Source organism: Diabrotica virgifera, chromosome 3 (genome assembly GCF_917563875.1).
Source record: "Diabrotica virgifera virgifera chromosome 3, PGI_DIABVI_V3a".
Classification (NCBI taxonomy): Eukaryota; Metazoa; Arthropoda; class Insecta; order Coleoptera; family Chrysomelidae; genus Diabrotica; species Diabrotica virgifera.
The window spans coordinates 127,404,042-127,421,812 of record NC_065445.1 but is presented as its reverse complement, the minus strand read 5'-3'; the positions used below and the strand labels follow the sequence as shown (position 1 = coordinate 127,421,812).

General features: G+C 33.3%; 1 protein-coding gene across 2 annotated transcripts in view; it reads left to right on the top strand.

The window, feature by feature from the left end:
- Positions 1–17,771, top strand: part of LOC114333236 (regulator of G-protein signaling 9) — a 578,543-nt gene that overhangs the window by 132,305 nt on the left and 428,467 nt on the right. For both annotated transcript variants that reach the window (XM_050645501.1, XM_050645500.1), the window contains exon 2: positions 7,796–8,063. In XM_050645501.1, coding sequence (XP_050501458.1) covers positions 8,001–8,063 — 63 coding nt within the window. In that variant the 5' untranslated portion in view covers positions 7,796–8,000. The remainder of the gene's footprint in view (positions 1–7,795; positions 8,064–17,771) is intronic.

Genomic DNA, 17,771 nt, shown 5'->3' with positions numbered 1-17,771 from the left:
ACCATTTGTACTCCTGACTTAAACCACCTTATCACTTGGAAAACACTTCAAGACCTATTTGGTTCAGACCATACACCTATAAGAGTAGAGTTAGAGGATCAACCAACTCATACATATAATCCATATTCACAAAAGTGGAATTTAAAGAATGCCGACTGGAAATTATATGAACAGTATTCGGAAGATGTATTCTCTCAATTTAAAGATATAAATTCTTATGAACAAATTTTGCACAATATAAATACAACTGCATCCTACTGCATCCCCAAATTTAAAATAAAAAAACCGACTTCCAGAGGAAAATACTGGTGGGATTTAGAATGTGAAGAAGCAGTCAGAAGAAGACAGGAAAGTTTTTGTATATTCAAACAAAATCCAAACCATGAAAACCTACTTAAGTATAAAAAAGATGATGCACATGTCAAGAAGATCACTAAACAAACTAAAAGAAATAGCTGGAGAGATTATGTCGGATCCCTAAATAGGTCAGTCCCTATTAAAGATGTATGGTCAAAAGTTAACCGAATAAAAAATAGAAAAACAAAGAACAAAGTCCCTGTTATTCTGTCGGAAGCTTCGTGGATAGAAGAGTTCCATCAAAATATCACACCGCCGTCTGCAGAATTAATAATTCCTGATTTACAACTAAATGCTCTGTACGACTATCCAGAACCAATCCGTTTCCTAGTCAAACCATTTTCTGCCACTGAACTAAACTTTGCGTTGAAGAAAAACTCAAATTCAGCACCAGGTGCCGATAATATCCATTACTCGATGCTATCAAATCTTTCAAGAATTGGTAAGGCTGCACTACTAAATATATATAATGAAATTTGGATGCGCCGCATAAAGATTCCTGACGATTGGCACGTTTACACTATTATCCCGGTTTTAAAACCAGGAAAATCATCAAAGAATTGGGATTCTTACCGTCCAATCGGTCTGGCTTCCTGTATGCTAAAAACATATGAGAGACTTATTAAAAACCGTCTGGAATTTTGGCTAGAAAAGAACGACCTATTACCAAGAAGTCAATTTGGTTTTAGAAAAGGTAAATCCACACAAGATAGCCTCTGCCACTTTTTAATAGACATTTATAGTTCCTTTACTTATAAGAAAGCAGTTAGTGCTTTGTTCTTAGATATAAAAGGGGCTTACGACAACGTTAATCTTCACATACTATACGCGAAAATGTTGGAAATAGGAATACCCGAGATAGTAACATGGAACATCATTAACTTATACATTAATCGAGCAGTTCACGTTAGATTAAATGGAGATCAATCTAACTCCCGATACACATCTTTGGGACTACCTCAGGGTAGCATCCTAAGTCCTATATTATATATACTGTATACTGCTGACTTAGAAACTAAACTTCCTCAACACATAAAAATCCTACAGTACGCTGATGATGTTGCGATATATGCAGAAAATAAGTCAATAGATAGATGTAATAACTACCTTAAATCGACATTGAATATTATAAAAAAATGGGCTACCGATAATAACTTAACAATATCAGAGACTAAATCAACCATTGTTACCTTTACTAAAAAACGATATGTTCCTCAAAGCCATCTACAATTTGATAATACTAGTATTCCTTATAAAACTTCAATAAAATTTCTTGGCGTATTTTTAGACTCCAAATTAAATTGGAAAGAACACACAAATTACATATTACGAAGAATGGAAAATGCAATGAATATCATGAAGACTGTAAGTGTCAGTAACTGGGGAGCTGATCCAAACATATCAATATTACTATACAGAAATTTGATAAGATCAATTTTAGACTATGGATCTATTTTTTATGGCTCAGCATCAAACTCTGTACTCCAAAAAATCGAGAGGATCAAAAATAAGGCACTTAGGTTATGCACTGGTTATCTTCGTAGCACACCTATATTGGTCATGGAATGTGAGCTTAATGAACCTCCACTTTCATTACGCAGGGAATACCTAAGTGAGAAATTTATAGTTAAAACAGCGGTTAACGATAAACTGCTATTAAATAAAATTGTTCATTTAACCACCTCATACCTAACTCATTATTACTGGGAAAAAAAGAAACTGCTTTTAGTTGTGGAAAGCTTCCTCAACGTTTCTAATTCCATTGGCGACATACACCAAATTGAACAAAGCTCGTCTCGAAAGCTAAATTATGAAGATTATTTATCTCCAGTTAACTGTCATTTAAGTAATATTCGTGCGACAGACTTCCTTACTAAAATAGACCACCTTCAGTGTGTACAAAAAAACTGGGGGAGTTATCAGAAATTATATACGGATGGTTCAAAAATGGAAGGAAAAGTTGGATATGCTATATATTACCCACAAAAAAGTATAAAAATAAACAACAGATTACCTGATAAAATGACAATTTTCACAGCTGAACTCATTGCAATCAAAGAAGCATACAAAATATGTATTAATCAAAAAGAACTCAATTATGTTATATTTACAGACTGCCAAAACATTGTAAAGACATTGAAATATAATGTACATAATTTTGCAGAAAATTATATCATCAGTGACATCATAGCAATGAACAGTGAAGCTTTGAAATCGGGCAAAAATATAATATTGTGTTGGATAAAAGCACACATTGGTATAAAAAACAACGAAATAGTAGATGATCTGGCTAAAAAAGCAACAACGAAGGAATCCACTCTGCATACTTATCAACTTCCTATGGGAGACATAATTTCTATTATGAGATCTATCAAACGGACGAAATGGCAGGAACAATACAATAATTCAGACAAAGGAAATTATTACAAAAAAATCCAGCCTACACTTCCCATCAAGACATGGTTTAATCAAGTTTCCAACAAAGGCTTTATCAAAACTATTTGTCGAATAAGAAGTAATCACTGTCTGACTCCAGTCTACAAAAGAGAAATAGGACTTGTAGATAATGATGAATGTTTATGTGGAGAGCTAGCTGATCTACAACATATGCTGTTAGAATGTCCTTTACATTTTATTGAAATATCAAACTTTTTTGCCAATCTAGTTCAAGTTAATGTACAATTTCCTTTTAATCTTATATACCTTTTACAATCAAACAATCTAGATGTTTATAAAATTTTGTACAACCATTTTAATTGTTTAAAATTAAAGCTCTGAGAAAAAAAGAAAAAAAAAATAAAAAAAAAAATAATTAAATAAAATAAAAAGTTACTAAGATCTAAACCTCCGCGAGGTTGAATCGGGTTTAGGTCTTAGCGCGATAAAAAAAATATAAAAAAAAAAAAAAAAAAAAAATGTAATAAAAAAAATGTTAAAAAATATAATAAAAAAAATAATAAAAAAAACAGAGTAAAAAAAAACAGTAGTACTAATAGTTTTAAATTTAGATACTAAGCATATATTTTGTAAAAGAGAGAATTCAAAACACATTGACTGGCCAGTTGGTTGCTTAAACCAGTGCCAATAAAACATAAACACACACATATTTGTTTCTAAGAAAATAAATATTTCAACATTGAACTTTGCACAGCATGTTATTTAGGGCATAAAGTAACAAAAACCTATATTATAAAAATAAAAAAAAGTCAATAAACAAACTGGCGTCCGTTTGGGACACCGCTTGGTAAATAACACCGCAAAAAAAACTTGGTGCTCTGAGGGTTATATACTTTTCTTATACCTACATTATAGTACCTTGAAAAAAGTAGCCTTTTTAGCCTTTTTAGCCTTTTAGATGCCCCTCTAAAGATCAGAAATATACCTTGTTACCCTATAATTGAAGAGCTATATGTCTGAGCCAAGTGGACCGATTTAAATGCGCAAAGTCTCTTTTTGCGTGCTGTAATGTCAACTATTTGTTAAACTAATTTGCAAACCAAAAAGGACACGTTATATTTTATACGTTATGAAGAACGAAAATAAAACAAAAATTTTAGTCCAGACGGATCTAAAGACCGTGACAGACACGCAAACTTTAAGTACGCGAGTTTAAAGATCATGACTTATATTATATTACTTGGCTCCCCGTCGTCTGTGGCACGTGGCACACGGTAAACTTACTCATAATGCATAGCGATGTCGTCGAGAGAAGATACTTTGTGTTATTTAGGAATTCTATCATATTATATTTTAAAATAAAAAAAGACGAAATCGAAAAGTGTGTCGGGATTTTCAGTACCTACGTTTCATAAAAATGAACACTTAACATTTTACATCATATTTTACAAAAAATATCGTTTTATTTTTTTTTTCAAAGAAATAAGTGTCCTGATAGACCACCGGTGTTCATTTATATAATTCTTTTCGTACGGCTATGGGCTCGATTCAGTCGCAAAGAAAGGGATTGGCTCCCAATTATGACCAATGTGAAAGGCCGCCCTGCAGGATCCTTTATTTTTGGTTTTGGAGCACATATTATGAAAGTGACATCGCATGTACCCAAAAAGAATAGAAATGTTTTACTGGTTTCATCATTTCATCACACTGATACAGCAGACTGGATAGACGAAACTAGCAACACGCACGAGATGATTTTATTCTAAATTGATACCAAGTGTTGAGTAGGTATTGTACATAAAATGGCATCACCTTACAAGGTGTCGAGAAATATTAAACGATGGCAACTTGTAATTTCTTTATGGGTCCTAAATATCGCCAGTATAAACGCTTACCAAACATAGATAATAACCATAATACGGAATATACTAAACAACGAAGACAGTTTATTAAAAAAATTAGGAATATACCTAGTAAAAAGTTATTTGCAAATTAGGGCTGCATCCTGCATCCTCATAATTACTTTCTCATATTCGATAAGCTGTTATGAAATACTCGGGAATGCCTACACAAAACCGACCTAATCGACAACCAGGCAAAAAAGCATTGCAAATACTGTAAGAAAAGATAAACCAGATATTTGGACACTTTCCAAATGTTGGTTATGCATGGATCCTATTGGTAGGGGAGCAAAGTATGATAAATGTGCAGTCACTCGAGCACTTTGGGGACCTATTGGGTTGTGAAGAGTAGGTCCTAAAACCAAAAAAAGTTAAGTAGTTTTAAATTTCCATTTTTAATTTAACTTTTCATTTCCAATAATCGATTTTCTAGATTATAGCGCCATCTATCCATAATTCGAAAAAATGTTTCGAGTAAAAGTTACTTATCTTTACGTAAGGAATCCAAATCTGCAATAAAAAATGGGGCTCCCATTTAAGATTTTAAAATAACCCCCCTCCCCACCTCCGTGGGGGGTCGTGTTTGGTGCCATTCGATAAATTGTTCAAAAATATTGAATAAGTGTATTTTTCAGTTTTTCGATCTGATGTTCATTTCGCGAAATATCGCGGGATTGGTATTTAAAATATTAAATTTACCCCCCACCCCTCTCCGTGGGAAGTAGTGTTTGGTATCATTCGATAGATTTTAAGAAAATATTGAGTACATATTTTTTAGTTTTTCGATCTGTCATTCATTTCGCGAAATATTCGCTTTTTTCTTGTGAAACTTTGTGACTCACCCATTTTTTTAAGCTCAAATCGTCAGATTTTTTAAATATACACTGTTTTGCATAATGTACTTAACTTACGTTATCTTAAAATCTGACGATTTCGAGTTTTTCTAAGGATAGATTTCTTTTTTCGGCTACCCCTTAACGAACTCCCCTGCATTAAGAGCCAATATATGGTAGAGGTACATTTTCAGGGTACAAGGTTTCTCCCCATGTAATAATCTGACGCGCTCGAGTAACTGCAAAAATCCCCGCTTGGGCTCCCCTACCATATCGTAACCTGCTGTGAGAAGTGTATCCAGCAAAAACTTAGAAATTGTCCTCGTGATTAAATTTTCTATTTTTCTGTGTTCCTAATTTTGCTGAAATATTTATGTTTCTTAGTAGAGTTTGTTTATTGTTTTGATCAGGTTTTGTTAAATAGAAGAATAATTTGATTTTTTTGTAAATGTGGTAAGTTGTCAAAATTATGATGTGTATATCACTTGTTTTTGATCTATTTTAATTTAATACAAAGTAGGCATTAATAAACAAAATATTTTTATTAAGAGGAAGAAAACAGCCTATAAATAAGTAGGTTTACTCAATAACAAATAATCAAAAATAATTTAGTAGGTATGGCTTAAAATAGTTTTTTACGGTTTTCTCAAAACTTATAAAATGTAACTTGTCTCCTTTCAACAATAAACCATTACATTATTTATAGGCAATTTGCTTAATTAGTGCAAATATAGGTGTAACTTAAACGCAATAAAATAACGGCTCGCGGCTCGAAGCAGTGATACGCGTACGGACTACGATTTCAAACTGGTTGGATCAACAGCGTACTTACTCGACGGATTTCTTGATAGTACCTTTACAAAAGAGTACATTTGATACAGTTTGCCATTTGAGGCTCTTTGTAGTGCGTTTTACTTTTTTAGCAAATATTAGGGAAAAATCTTTCAAAATAAAATAAAATTTTATTTTCCATAAAACTGAATATACATTTTTGCTCCACGTAGGGGAGAGTCGTCTATTGGTGCGCTCCTAAGGCCAATTCAGGATATTTCACAAACTTGAAACATTTCAGTTTCCAAATTTTTTGTAGATATACTTCAAAGGCTTAGGTATATTGGTAGGTACCGCTTTTCATGAATGGTTGGACAGTAGAAGAGTGAGGGGCGAAATTTCCAATTAGTGTAATATGCAAAATTGCCCGACCTATTCGGCTAATGGTGCGCATATGTCGGATAACTCTGCGCAATAATGGAACTTAAAAATGACCTTCGAAAATGTAGCTTATTGAACATAAATATTAAAGCAATAAACAAAAAATATACGGAAAAAGATAAAAAAACCAAGTTACAGATATTTAAAAAAAATCTTAGTATTACAGAAATCACAAATATATCCTTTTCGACTATCCTGAGATTGCATGAGACCATTGACAATATATCAAACACTTGTACTATACCTCGTCTTTTTTGCTACCATTATCACAATACACAGAAGTCATTTTGATCTGACACGAGATCCTCCAACTCATCATCATGGCACAATTCACTTTCTGAAATAACTTCGAAGCTGTTGTGTTCAAAAATTTTCCCTTTTGTACCTTTTTTTAATTTCGTGGTTTTCCCTTTGCCCCTTTATCTACTATGTCGGTTGTTTAACGCTTGTTTACGTTTTATGACGCAGTCACAAAACGTAAAAAATGCCTTTATATACCTTGCCCAATGGTGCGCAATGTGCAACATTAGACTTAGTTACACTTTACCACATAACACAAAATTTGATAAAAACAAAAAAGAGTCGAGCAAAACTAACTATATCAGTGTTTAAAATGGAGAACAACTTAAGGATATAGGTAATATTTAAACAATATTTCTGTGAAGAAAAAAAGTTGTCGCTTATTTTAACAGTCACACAAACAATATCATACCACGCGAAAACATGTAAACGATAACTGCCAACCAGTCGGATAGATATGGCAGTTGCTACTAGATGGTCCGACAATATAGTTTTTGCAATTTTATTAAATAGGAGATTAGAAACATTGATGCGCACCATTAACCGACGCGAACCATTAGCCGACTCTCCCCTAATATTCATATCAGCGCTGTTGTGGCTGGAATATTGTATGAGCCACTCTTTTTTACCGCGCCACGTTTAGCGGTTTTTTATTCTTTTTACATTATAAAATACATACGTCATATAGTTAAAATCAGTTTTGTTTTAATTATTATTGAAAATTAGCAAGTAATTAAATTTAAAAAATATTTCATGAAAATAATAAATTAAAGTGATGTTTTTATTTTATTGCAGTTTTGAATTTTATGTGGGGGTGAGTGTGGGCACGATGGGGCGGGGGCAGAGCTCGCCCATGGAGCTCGGCTAGAGGTCGTTTGCCGGCTACCCGCCGGCTGACCGGCTGCCCAAAAACCGCCGCCGCCGCAGCGGCCACTTAAGCCGGCCGGTCCCCCCTCTGCCGCCCCCCTCACCCCGGAGCCGCCCTCGGCGCCGCACGCCCATGGAGCCGCCAGCGGCGGATCACCGGGACCACAGATGCCATAGGCCTAGCGCCTTTTCAAAAGTAAGTTATTAGATCAATTCTTATATATTATGTATTATTCGAATTATAATTAGCGTCCCATTAAGAATGGGACAGTAAATAACTGATGATTTCCTGCTTCCCTGATATTTTAAAAAAGAACAGGTTTGATAAAGTTTGACCCTTTTCAAAAATACAGTTATCGAAGTCAAACATTAAAAAAAATGGTTAGTTATTGTTAGTATAACACACACAAACGCATTGAAAAATGCCACAAAGAAATTATTTCGAAACAATTGTTGGCAAAAATTTTAACTAAATACGTAGTTTCTGAAAAAAAAATTATATAATTATATACTTATACTCATAAAATGTATAAAAAAAATAAAAATTTTCATTGTGTCTCGAACTCGTGTATATTAGGTTGGGAATCAAGTACGTTAAAATGCACCCAATAAGACACGTCACCTGCATGTTTTAAACTTTTTGACAGTTAGTCATATTTGCTTATTGTCTGAATTAATCAAATTAGTTTGATTTTTGTGAAATTAAAATATTAAAATAAAAGGAAATATAGAGTAAGGAAACAATATATTAGATAAGATTGGTAAAAATTCTATTGGAAATCAAATTGTGTAAATCGAAGCACTACTACATTTTACATTTTCCAAATAGGTATATAATTTTTCATTACAATACTAAAACATTTACAGTTAAGTTAAAAACTATTTCAAAAGTCACTATAACTCTGTTCTCACAATCATAAAAACTAAAACACAATATTTGTTTACCCACAGCCGCTGTCATTCATATGCGCACAGGGCCAAAAATTTTTGATGAATTCGCTTACATTTACATTTAATGCCAATCCCAACATTTTTCCCAACCGCGCCTTAAATAAGTATAACTTCAAAAAGCCAAAAACAAAAATATGTCGTTTTTATTGGTTGGAGGTAGGGGTATGGGAGTTGCGGGTTAAAATTGCACTGAATCTTATATTTTAATCACATATAACGTAAAAAAATATAAAAAATGAATTATGGGAGTATTTTGCGTAAAAACACGGGTCCGTACCCTTTGAACAATATTTTTTAAATTATAAAATACATCACCTAACACATTTTTTTAGTCTTATTTGTGGCGTAAGGTATGGATAATCGAACTCCTTTCTCTTTCTAAATGTTACGCTATTACTGCCCATTTATTTTAACCGGTTTTAAAATTATTATCATAAGTCCTTTAACCCTTTAGTTATTTATAATACCCCAGGTAAATTTTAAAAACCCCCAGGTCGGCTCGAAGGTTAACAGGTAGGTATTAGTACCCCATTACTAGGTATAATAATAATTTTATCTTGGAATTATATATTGGGGAAAATTTCTTATTAACATAGAAAAACATCCTACCCTCAATACCCCTTCCTTCAATATTGTACAGAAATTTTGGGTTCTTTACGAATTTAAGAAACAGTTTCTCTTGGTTGGAAATGTTGGCCGTGGAATCGATTTCGCTACTGATACGTAGGATAAAGCTTGGTTAAATGTTTGAGACATATTGACTGTTTGGGTATCTGCTACGCCACTGCTTTTATCAAAACAATTGGAGAAAATAAGAATCGCATTACACCTAGTATAAACAATAATCATAAATATGATCCAGAATCAGAAAACCTATTAGAAAGACTCCTGTTAGTATTAAAAATTATTTGATATTAGTTTTTATTTTTATTGGGCTATGTTTAATTATACTTCTTCTTGCAGTACCGTCTCCTATCGGAGGTTGGCTACCATCACAGCAATCTTAACTTTGTTGGCTGCAGTTCTGAACAACTGTATTGAACTGCACCCATACCACTCTCTTAAATTTCGCAACCAGGAAATCCTCCTACGTCCCACATTTCTCTTTCCCGAGATTTTTCCTTGGATGATGAGTCTTAGCAGAGAGTACTTTTCTCCTCTCATTATGTGGCCTAGATATTCCAGTTTTTTCGTTTGTATGGTTTTTATGACTTCGCATTCCTTCCCCATCTTCAGCAGAACATCTTGATTTGTTACTCTTTCTGTCCATGGTATTTTCCACATTCTCCTTTAACACCACATCTCGAATGCCTCAATGTTTTTGATGTTTATCTTTTTAAGCGTCCAAGCTTCCATGCCGTACAGCAGAACGGAGAAAACATAGCACCTTAACATTCTTGTTCTTAAGGGCACCCCTTAAGTCCCATTTAACGACAATGTTAACATTATGTCACATAGCTCTGCAACCAAAGCACTTAGAGACCTAATTTTTGTTTTATTTTCAAACTACATGTATTGTTTAGTCCCGCGCGTTGATTTTTGTAAAGTTAGAGTGAAAGAAACATTTATTTTAAATTTTTTTAAAATACTCTTACAAAAAAAACCCAAAAAAGTTTGGATTTTATTTTTTATTTTACTTGTTTTTATACATTTTTCAATAAAACTTTACGCGGGACTAGACATTATCTATCTACAACCACTGTAAAAATTTGGACCTTATATCATCTAAGAATCCAGAGATATCTGACATCAAAAGTTAAAAACCTAGTATTCGGGAAATCGCACAAACATAAAACACTCTAATAGGTTATAAAGCTACTGGTACACGATAAGTTGAGTGCAGACGTTCAGAAAATAAATAGTTTCGTAACCATGCATATTTTGTACTATAATGTGTTATATATCGTTGAAAAGAGAAGATTTCAGAAAATAATTTTCAATCATAACGCAAAAAACTTAAAAAAAAATAAATTTTCAGACTTTGGGTGCCCTTAATTTTATATTTATGTCCCGGCTGCATAGGAACTTTTTCATTTTGACAAACGATTGTCTCGCTATCTCTATTCGCCCCTTGATTTCTCTTGTCTGATCATTAGTATCAGTGAAGCAAACCCCTAAATATTTGTAGGCCGTAACTCTTTCAACTGGCTAATTATTTATGGTTAAATTCACATTGGTGTATAGTTTTTTCTTTACAATCATGAATTTAGTCTTTTTGATGTTCAGTTTTAGACCATAATTTTATTGGTATGAGTGTTTATGTTTTCCATCAAATACTGTAAATTTGCTTGGTTATCTGTTACTATTAGCGTGTCATCAGCGTATCGTATATTGTTAATTAACTCTCCGTTAATGTTCATACCAAATTTACTTTAATTATACAGTGCTAGTCAAAAGTCCGTACTCCCCCTCGTATCTTTTGAACAGTTATATCTATAATAGTGAAATTTGGAGGAACGAAATAAACGAACGTAAGTTTCTTAACTAGTCATGACAGGTGACGTAATTATCACAGATGACTTTACAGCGCCACTGTGACAGATAATTTTAAATGGGACCTTATGGCAAGTGATATCTCGTTGGAAAGGTATTGAAAATATCTATTCAGTCATACTAATTTTGTTTGAGTTTAAGCTAATTTTGATGAATAAATGAAATAAATATAAAATTGTAGTTTCGTATTTAATTAATACAAATTCAAAATTCCGCATATGATTACTTGTCAAAAAGGTTGACGTTGGCGTAAAAACTACTAGAGAATTGAAAAACGTCAAGTTTTTTGACAAAAATACCATAGGCGAACATTTGAATTTTTATTAATTACAGTAAAACCTGCCATATCCGGATCAATGTGGCGACAGACCGATCCGGATAAGGAAAAATCCGGATATCAAGACCACTACTTTTTTTACAGTCCTGAAATGTTTTCTCCTTCATACATTCCAGTAATCAATGCCGTCAATAACTTTCGTCGATAGACACGTTTTATAGATTCTATAATATATTATTTCGCCATCTTTTAGTTCTTCTTTTAGTGCGTTGTCCAACAGCAGGACTGCCTTTCTCGGTAGATTTCAGTAGATCCGGACGGCGCAGAACCGTCCGAATATGGGGAGGTCCGGATATGACAGGTCCGGATATGGCAGGTTATACTGTAAATGCGAAACTACAATATTATATTTATTTAATTTATTCACCAAAATCAAAATCAACTAAAACCCAAAAAATTAGTTTTACTGAATAGGTATTTTGAATACCTTTCAAACGAGGTATCATTTGCCATAAGGTCCCATTTAAAATTATCGGTCACAGTGGCTCTGTAACGTCATCTGTCACTATTAAGTCACCTCTTACGACTAGTTAAGAAGCTTACGTCCGTTTATTTCCTCCCTTCAAATTTCACTATTATAGGTAGAACCGTTCAAAATATACGAGGGGGGGTACGGACTTTTGACTAGCACTGTATATCTATTTAATCAAGTTAATCTATAAATGTATTTTTTCCATTAAGATATAAAATTATTTGATAGTAACAATTAATATCCCATCAGCCGAGCTGCTATATTTTATATCGGGCAGTTTTAATCTTTGAGCCGACTTGGGACATTTTAAAAAAACCTACCTGTTTCTTTGGCCGACATAGGCACTGCCCGTATTTGAGACCTAGATGTACTATGGTACATAAAATAAAAATTATGACGTAGGTTTAAAGGAATATCGTTTAATGATTCATCAATGTCGTTTTGAAATGATATGAGGTAATATGTGCCATTCTCTGCACTATTTGAAGATATATATTCCGCCAGTTATAAACCCCTCAGTAAAGTGTGATTTGGTAGTAGTACATGAAATAATACTGATAGTGAAACGGATGAAAATATTCGTTTTTAAATCCTATGAAGGGGAAGGCTGGATATTCTAGTAGTTATATAGAATTTCTACGTAAATTTAGCTCAAAATCGATAGTGACTTGGATTAAAATTTTATTTTCTACATCTACTAAAATCATTGTAGATTGCCTGATATAAAGTTTCCAGAGAAACACACAAACAAAGTTTTAACCCCTTTTTTAAATTCATTGTACAACATCCAAAAGATTGGGGAATTCTTATAAGACCTCGATGAGAAAGTTGCTGGGTTTTCTCTAGAGTGTAGGACTTCTTGGTATTTAAAAAGGTTTCGCAAGTATTCGCGTAAGTTTCAAAGATAGTGTCTCGTGTGAGATACAAAAAAACATTAGATTGTAGCACTTGCGCAGTGCCGACAGAAGTGAATACTTCTTAGGGCCAATTTCTCATATCGAGTTCAACTCCAGTTTAACCTGAACTTCTAGTAAACGTTAGTTTAAAGTCAAAATCGTCTTTCTCAATTCACGTTCAACCGATGGCAGTTTAAACTTGAACGGTGGAATTCGGCCGTTCAAAGATTTCAGAACTCAGTTCAGATGATTTCATGGACTACGCATGCGTTGTATTAACACGAAATGCTGTCATAATATAAATATATCCCATTTTATTATATTAAGCCTAACGATAAACGATAACATTATTTTTGTTTTTATAATATTTATTTATAATTATTAAAATGACTATTTGACTATAAATACTTAAATTTAACTTCATTCAAAAAGAGCATAAAAAAGGTAGTTCAAAATGGCGACAGTTTTTTACCTTTTGCCATCTATTGGCATTTTTCGAAAGCTGTAGAACGAGCACTGACATGAACGTGCAATGAGAAATGCATTCCAAACAAAACCGAAGATCACCGGTGAACCTGGTTCAACTGAAACATAGATTACCGCAGGTATGAGAAATCGACCCTTATAGAGTCGTGTACTTATATTGGGTTCGATTTAATTCGATAAGATTTATTTTTATTTAATATTTATATTATGCCTATAATATAATATATATCCAATTTGATAGATATAAATACTAATGATATTACCCGTTAGTTTTAGGATTAACAAACTTTTAAAAGAATTTTTATTTAAAATTTTTAAAATAATCAACATCTTACATAGGTACACCTAAACCAAGTAAATAAGTATAAATAAAGTTACACACCTAAAGCTATTACTTATTTTATTAATAAAGTAACAATTTTTCTTTCAATTTGGCGAAAAATTTAATTACTGATGAAGTGTAGTAAATATTATGTATTTTGGATCGTCAACAATAGATGTCCATTTATTATTAGGTAAAATACTCCCGTTGAAGGGGAGGCCGTTAGACAAAACCTATAAAACCTGTATAGAAACCTTTTTAAAGTTGTTAATAAACTATTCCTTTCAAAATATATAAAATATCCTCATAATAATTAAATTCACTATGAAATACTTAATATCATTTACTGTGTATTTGATTGATACCTAATTTAAAATTTAGTTTGTCATTGACGGATGTGTCATACTCACATATTATTATGGCACTCGTAAATAACTTATGCTTTGCTGATATTTATACAAACATATAACATAATATGATATATCAGATGTGGTACTTATTCTTATTAGATATGGCAGAACTTGATGTGTTACTTGATTTCTTATGTTGATTACTTTTCGTTTTTGAGTTGGCAAAACATGATTCAAACTTTCAAAATGCTCTACTGAATAATTAGGCTAGATGGTCATATCGCAGGTCCCGAACAAGAATGACGTAACTGCAAATTTTGTCAATTCCTATTTATTGCGCATTCATCGAGACATATGATTTATTAACCAAAAATGACGACCAATTAGACTATATTACGAAAAAAATTGATGAGATACATAAATTAAATAACCTGCTAAATCCTGAATATCTTTTAAAATCGATAAGGCAGATGGAACAAGATATCTTCAATATATCGTCAGTTTTTTTCGGCTGTTCCAATAACACGATTAAGGTGCAAGTCCAATATTCAAATTCATCTGAGATAAAATTGGGACTAGATAGGCTCTCTTCAAACGTAAGGGAAATATCTAATCAAATGAGTAATCTTTCAAATAAACTACCTGCTATACCAACGAAGAAAGATGTATCGAAGAGAGACATTGTGTATGCCACTTCAAGTACTCAAACCGAAGACACTCAACATTTCGAAGCTAGTCCAGTCACAAAATCAAAAAGTGCAGAAGATAAATGCCACTTTGTCGTTATTAGCAACTTAACCCCAATTTACACTCCTATTCAAGTAGTTCACTACATTAAAGAGAAGCTAGGTATCAAGGAATGTTAATGTTATGCCCTTCTTAAAGATGCCAACACAACAACTGGGTCCTCATTCAAAATAGGTATTAAGTGTAAAACATCTGTTGACTTATTATTTAATAAGGAAATTTGGCCACCTGGTGCAAACATTAAATGGTCTACAGAATCCTCATGCTCCGAACCAACAACTTCATCTGAGGCAAATATGAAACCGAAGCACATCAGAAGCCCAGTTAGCTTGGAAAATCCAATTACCATTCCAAGTAAAAACAAAAATGAAGTTCAAAACACAAATATACTTACTGACAAGCAGGCCATCGAAATTTGCAAATCTAAAGATCCGTTCCGTTCCCAAATTAATTTCATTAAGAAAGATACTTTGGAACCATCCATAAATTTAGATCCTTTAACACCACCAAGAGTTAGATTAATCAATAACGCAAACAGTCGATATCTTCTAGCAAGATTAAGGGAACCGGATATATTAAAAGCAATTAAGCTACATCTTGCTTTCCTACACGACCAGCCTGCCTCAGTATTTTGTGATGGATATACCAACACCAGTGTAAAACTATTTTTGGCTTCCGAAGGACTACCTACCAAGACTGAGGAACTAAGAAAAATTCTTCTAGAATTTAATGATGCCTATGGAATTGGTCCAGCTGAGGTGGAAGCTGATCTTGCTGCTTATAGGTCCTTTAAGTTCAGAAAGAATCATACATCTACAAAAATCATGGGACTGTCACCGAAATTATTATTCTACTAGCTCTCCAAGACGAAATTTTTAAATAACACGACGTGTTCTGAGGAACTAGAAACCTCGAATAATTTTAGTGATGACAACTTTAGTATGGTTCTGATTAATATTCGTTCTATAAGAAATAAAACTGACGAATTATTTTTGTTTCTGGAGGAATTAGGATTTCCCCCGATAGTTGCGGTTACAGAGCACTGGCTTGAAGTAAACGAGCCTTTTTTTGTAGAAAAATATACCACAATTGCTAGGTATGATCGTCCAAGTTCAGCTCATGGAGGCACCCTAATTCTTTCTAGAAATAATGATTTTTCTCTGATTACAAAATATGACTTTCTGTTAAATGAAGCCTTCTTTGAGTTTTCCCTAGTTTATAATAAAAATCTTAATCTTTACATTATTTGCATCTATAGATCAGCTGACTCTCCTGTGGAACTATTTTCTCAGAACCTGCTAAATTTGTTAGATGACTTGCCTCATAGAAGCAGAAAAATTCTATGCGGGGACTTCAACATTAATTATGATGCTGCTTGTGCTACCCAAATGTCCTTGGTCAACATATTTGAATCATATGGTCTCTCAATGCACGTTAATTCTCCTACAAGGATTACAAAAATTCATCTACCATAATTGACTATATTGTCTCAGATTTCTCACCCCTTGATGTCTGCTCTACAATTATTAATGCGGGATTATCAGATCATGAAGCAGTATTTACGAAGTTTAACATCTTCAGCAAACCCTCCTCGAAAACCCGACGTTTAGGTAGGATTTTTTCCGCTCGGAATTTTCATAAATTTCAAAATTTATGCTTAACTTCTGAGTGGCATTTTTCTTCTGCGGACGTGGACTATAATTTCAACGATTTTATAGAAAAGCTTGTCTCTATCTTCAATAAGGCATTTGCTTTAATTTCAATTAAGCCAAAACATCACAAACCCTGGGCTACCAAAAGTATCCGCATATCAGCCAAAAATATGCACTCACTATTGTATATCAAGAAATTTGCTAACAACGTCTCTGTCACTCAATATATCACCAAGTACAGGGTAACCTATTTAAAACTCATCAAATCAGCTAAAAAAGCCTACTATCAAAATCGTATGGAAAGCTCTAAAAGTGTTGCAAAAGAAACTTGGTCCATAATAAACGATCTTCGAAATAGAACCCACGCAGTTCAAACATTTGCCCTTCCAGACCCGGAAAATCTAAACGAATATTTCGTTAGTGTGAGTAAAAATATACTTTCTACTATTTTGCCACAAAAAGATCCCATTTCCTACCTCCCCAATTCAGGAGTGTTCTCGAATTCATTATTTTTAAGACCAATCGATACATCTGAACTGATCCAAACTATCAATAGTATCAAAAGCAAATCATCCTGTAGTACTGATGGACTATCCATAAAAATCTTCTCAAATTCTACAGAAAATGTGTTGGAAATCCTCGTCTCACTAATTAATGATTCCTTTGAAAGAGGCAAATTCCCAGAGTGCCTAAAGATAGCCATTATTATTCCCCTTCATAAGGGTGGTGAAAAATCTAATGCTTGCAACTATAGACCTATTGCCTTACTACCGGTACTTTCAAAAATTATTGAGAGACTCATAAAAACCCGTCTTATGTCCTTTCTCATTGATAACAACATCTTATCCCAAAATAAGTTCGGCTTTTTAACTAATAAATGTACCACTGATGCCTTGTTTTCTGTGATTTATGAGGTTTACCAAGCACTAAACAATAATCTTTATACTGCCACTGTTGTCTGTGACTATGCCAAAGCTTTTGATTGTGTAAATCACGACATTTTGATTAAAAACCTAATTTCTATGGGATTCGAGGTATTTCTTTGAATTGGTTCCAATCTTACTTGAATAATAGAAAACAACTAGTTAGAGCAAATGATACTGACTCTAGTCTCAAAAACATTGTATGTGGAGTACCACAAGGTTCAGTATTGGGTCCTCTACTGTTCCTTATCTTTATAAATGACATCACTAACTTA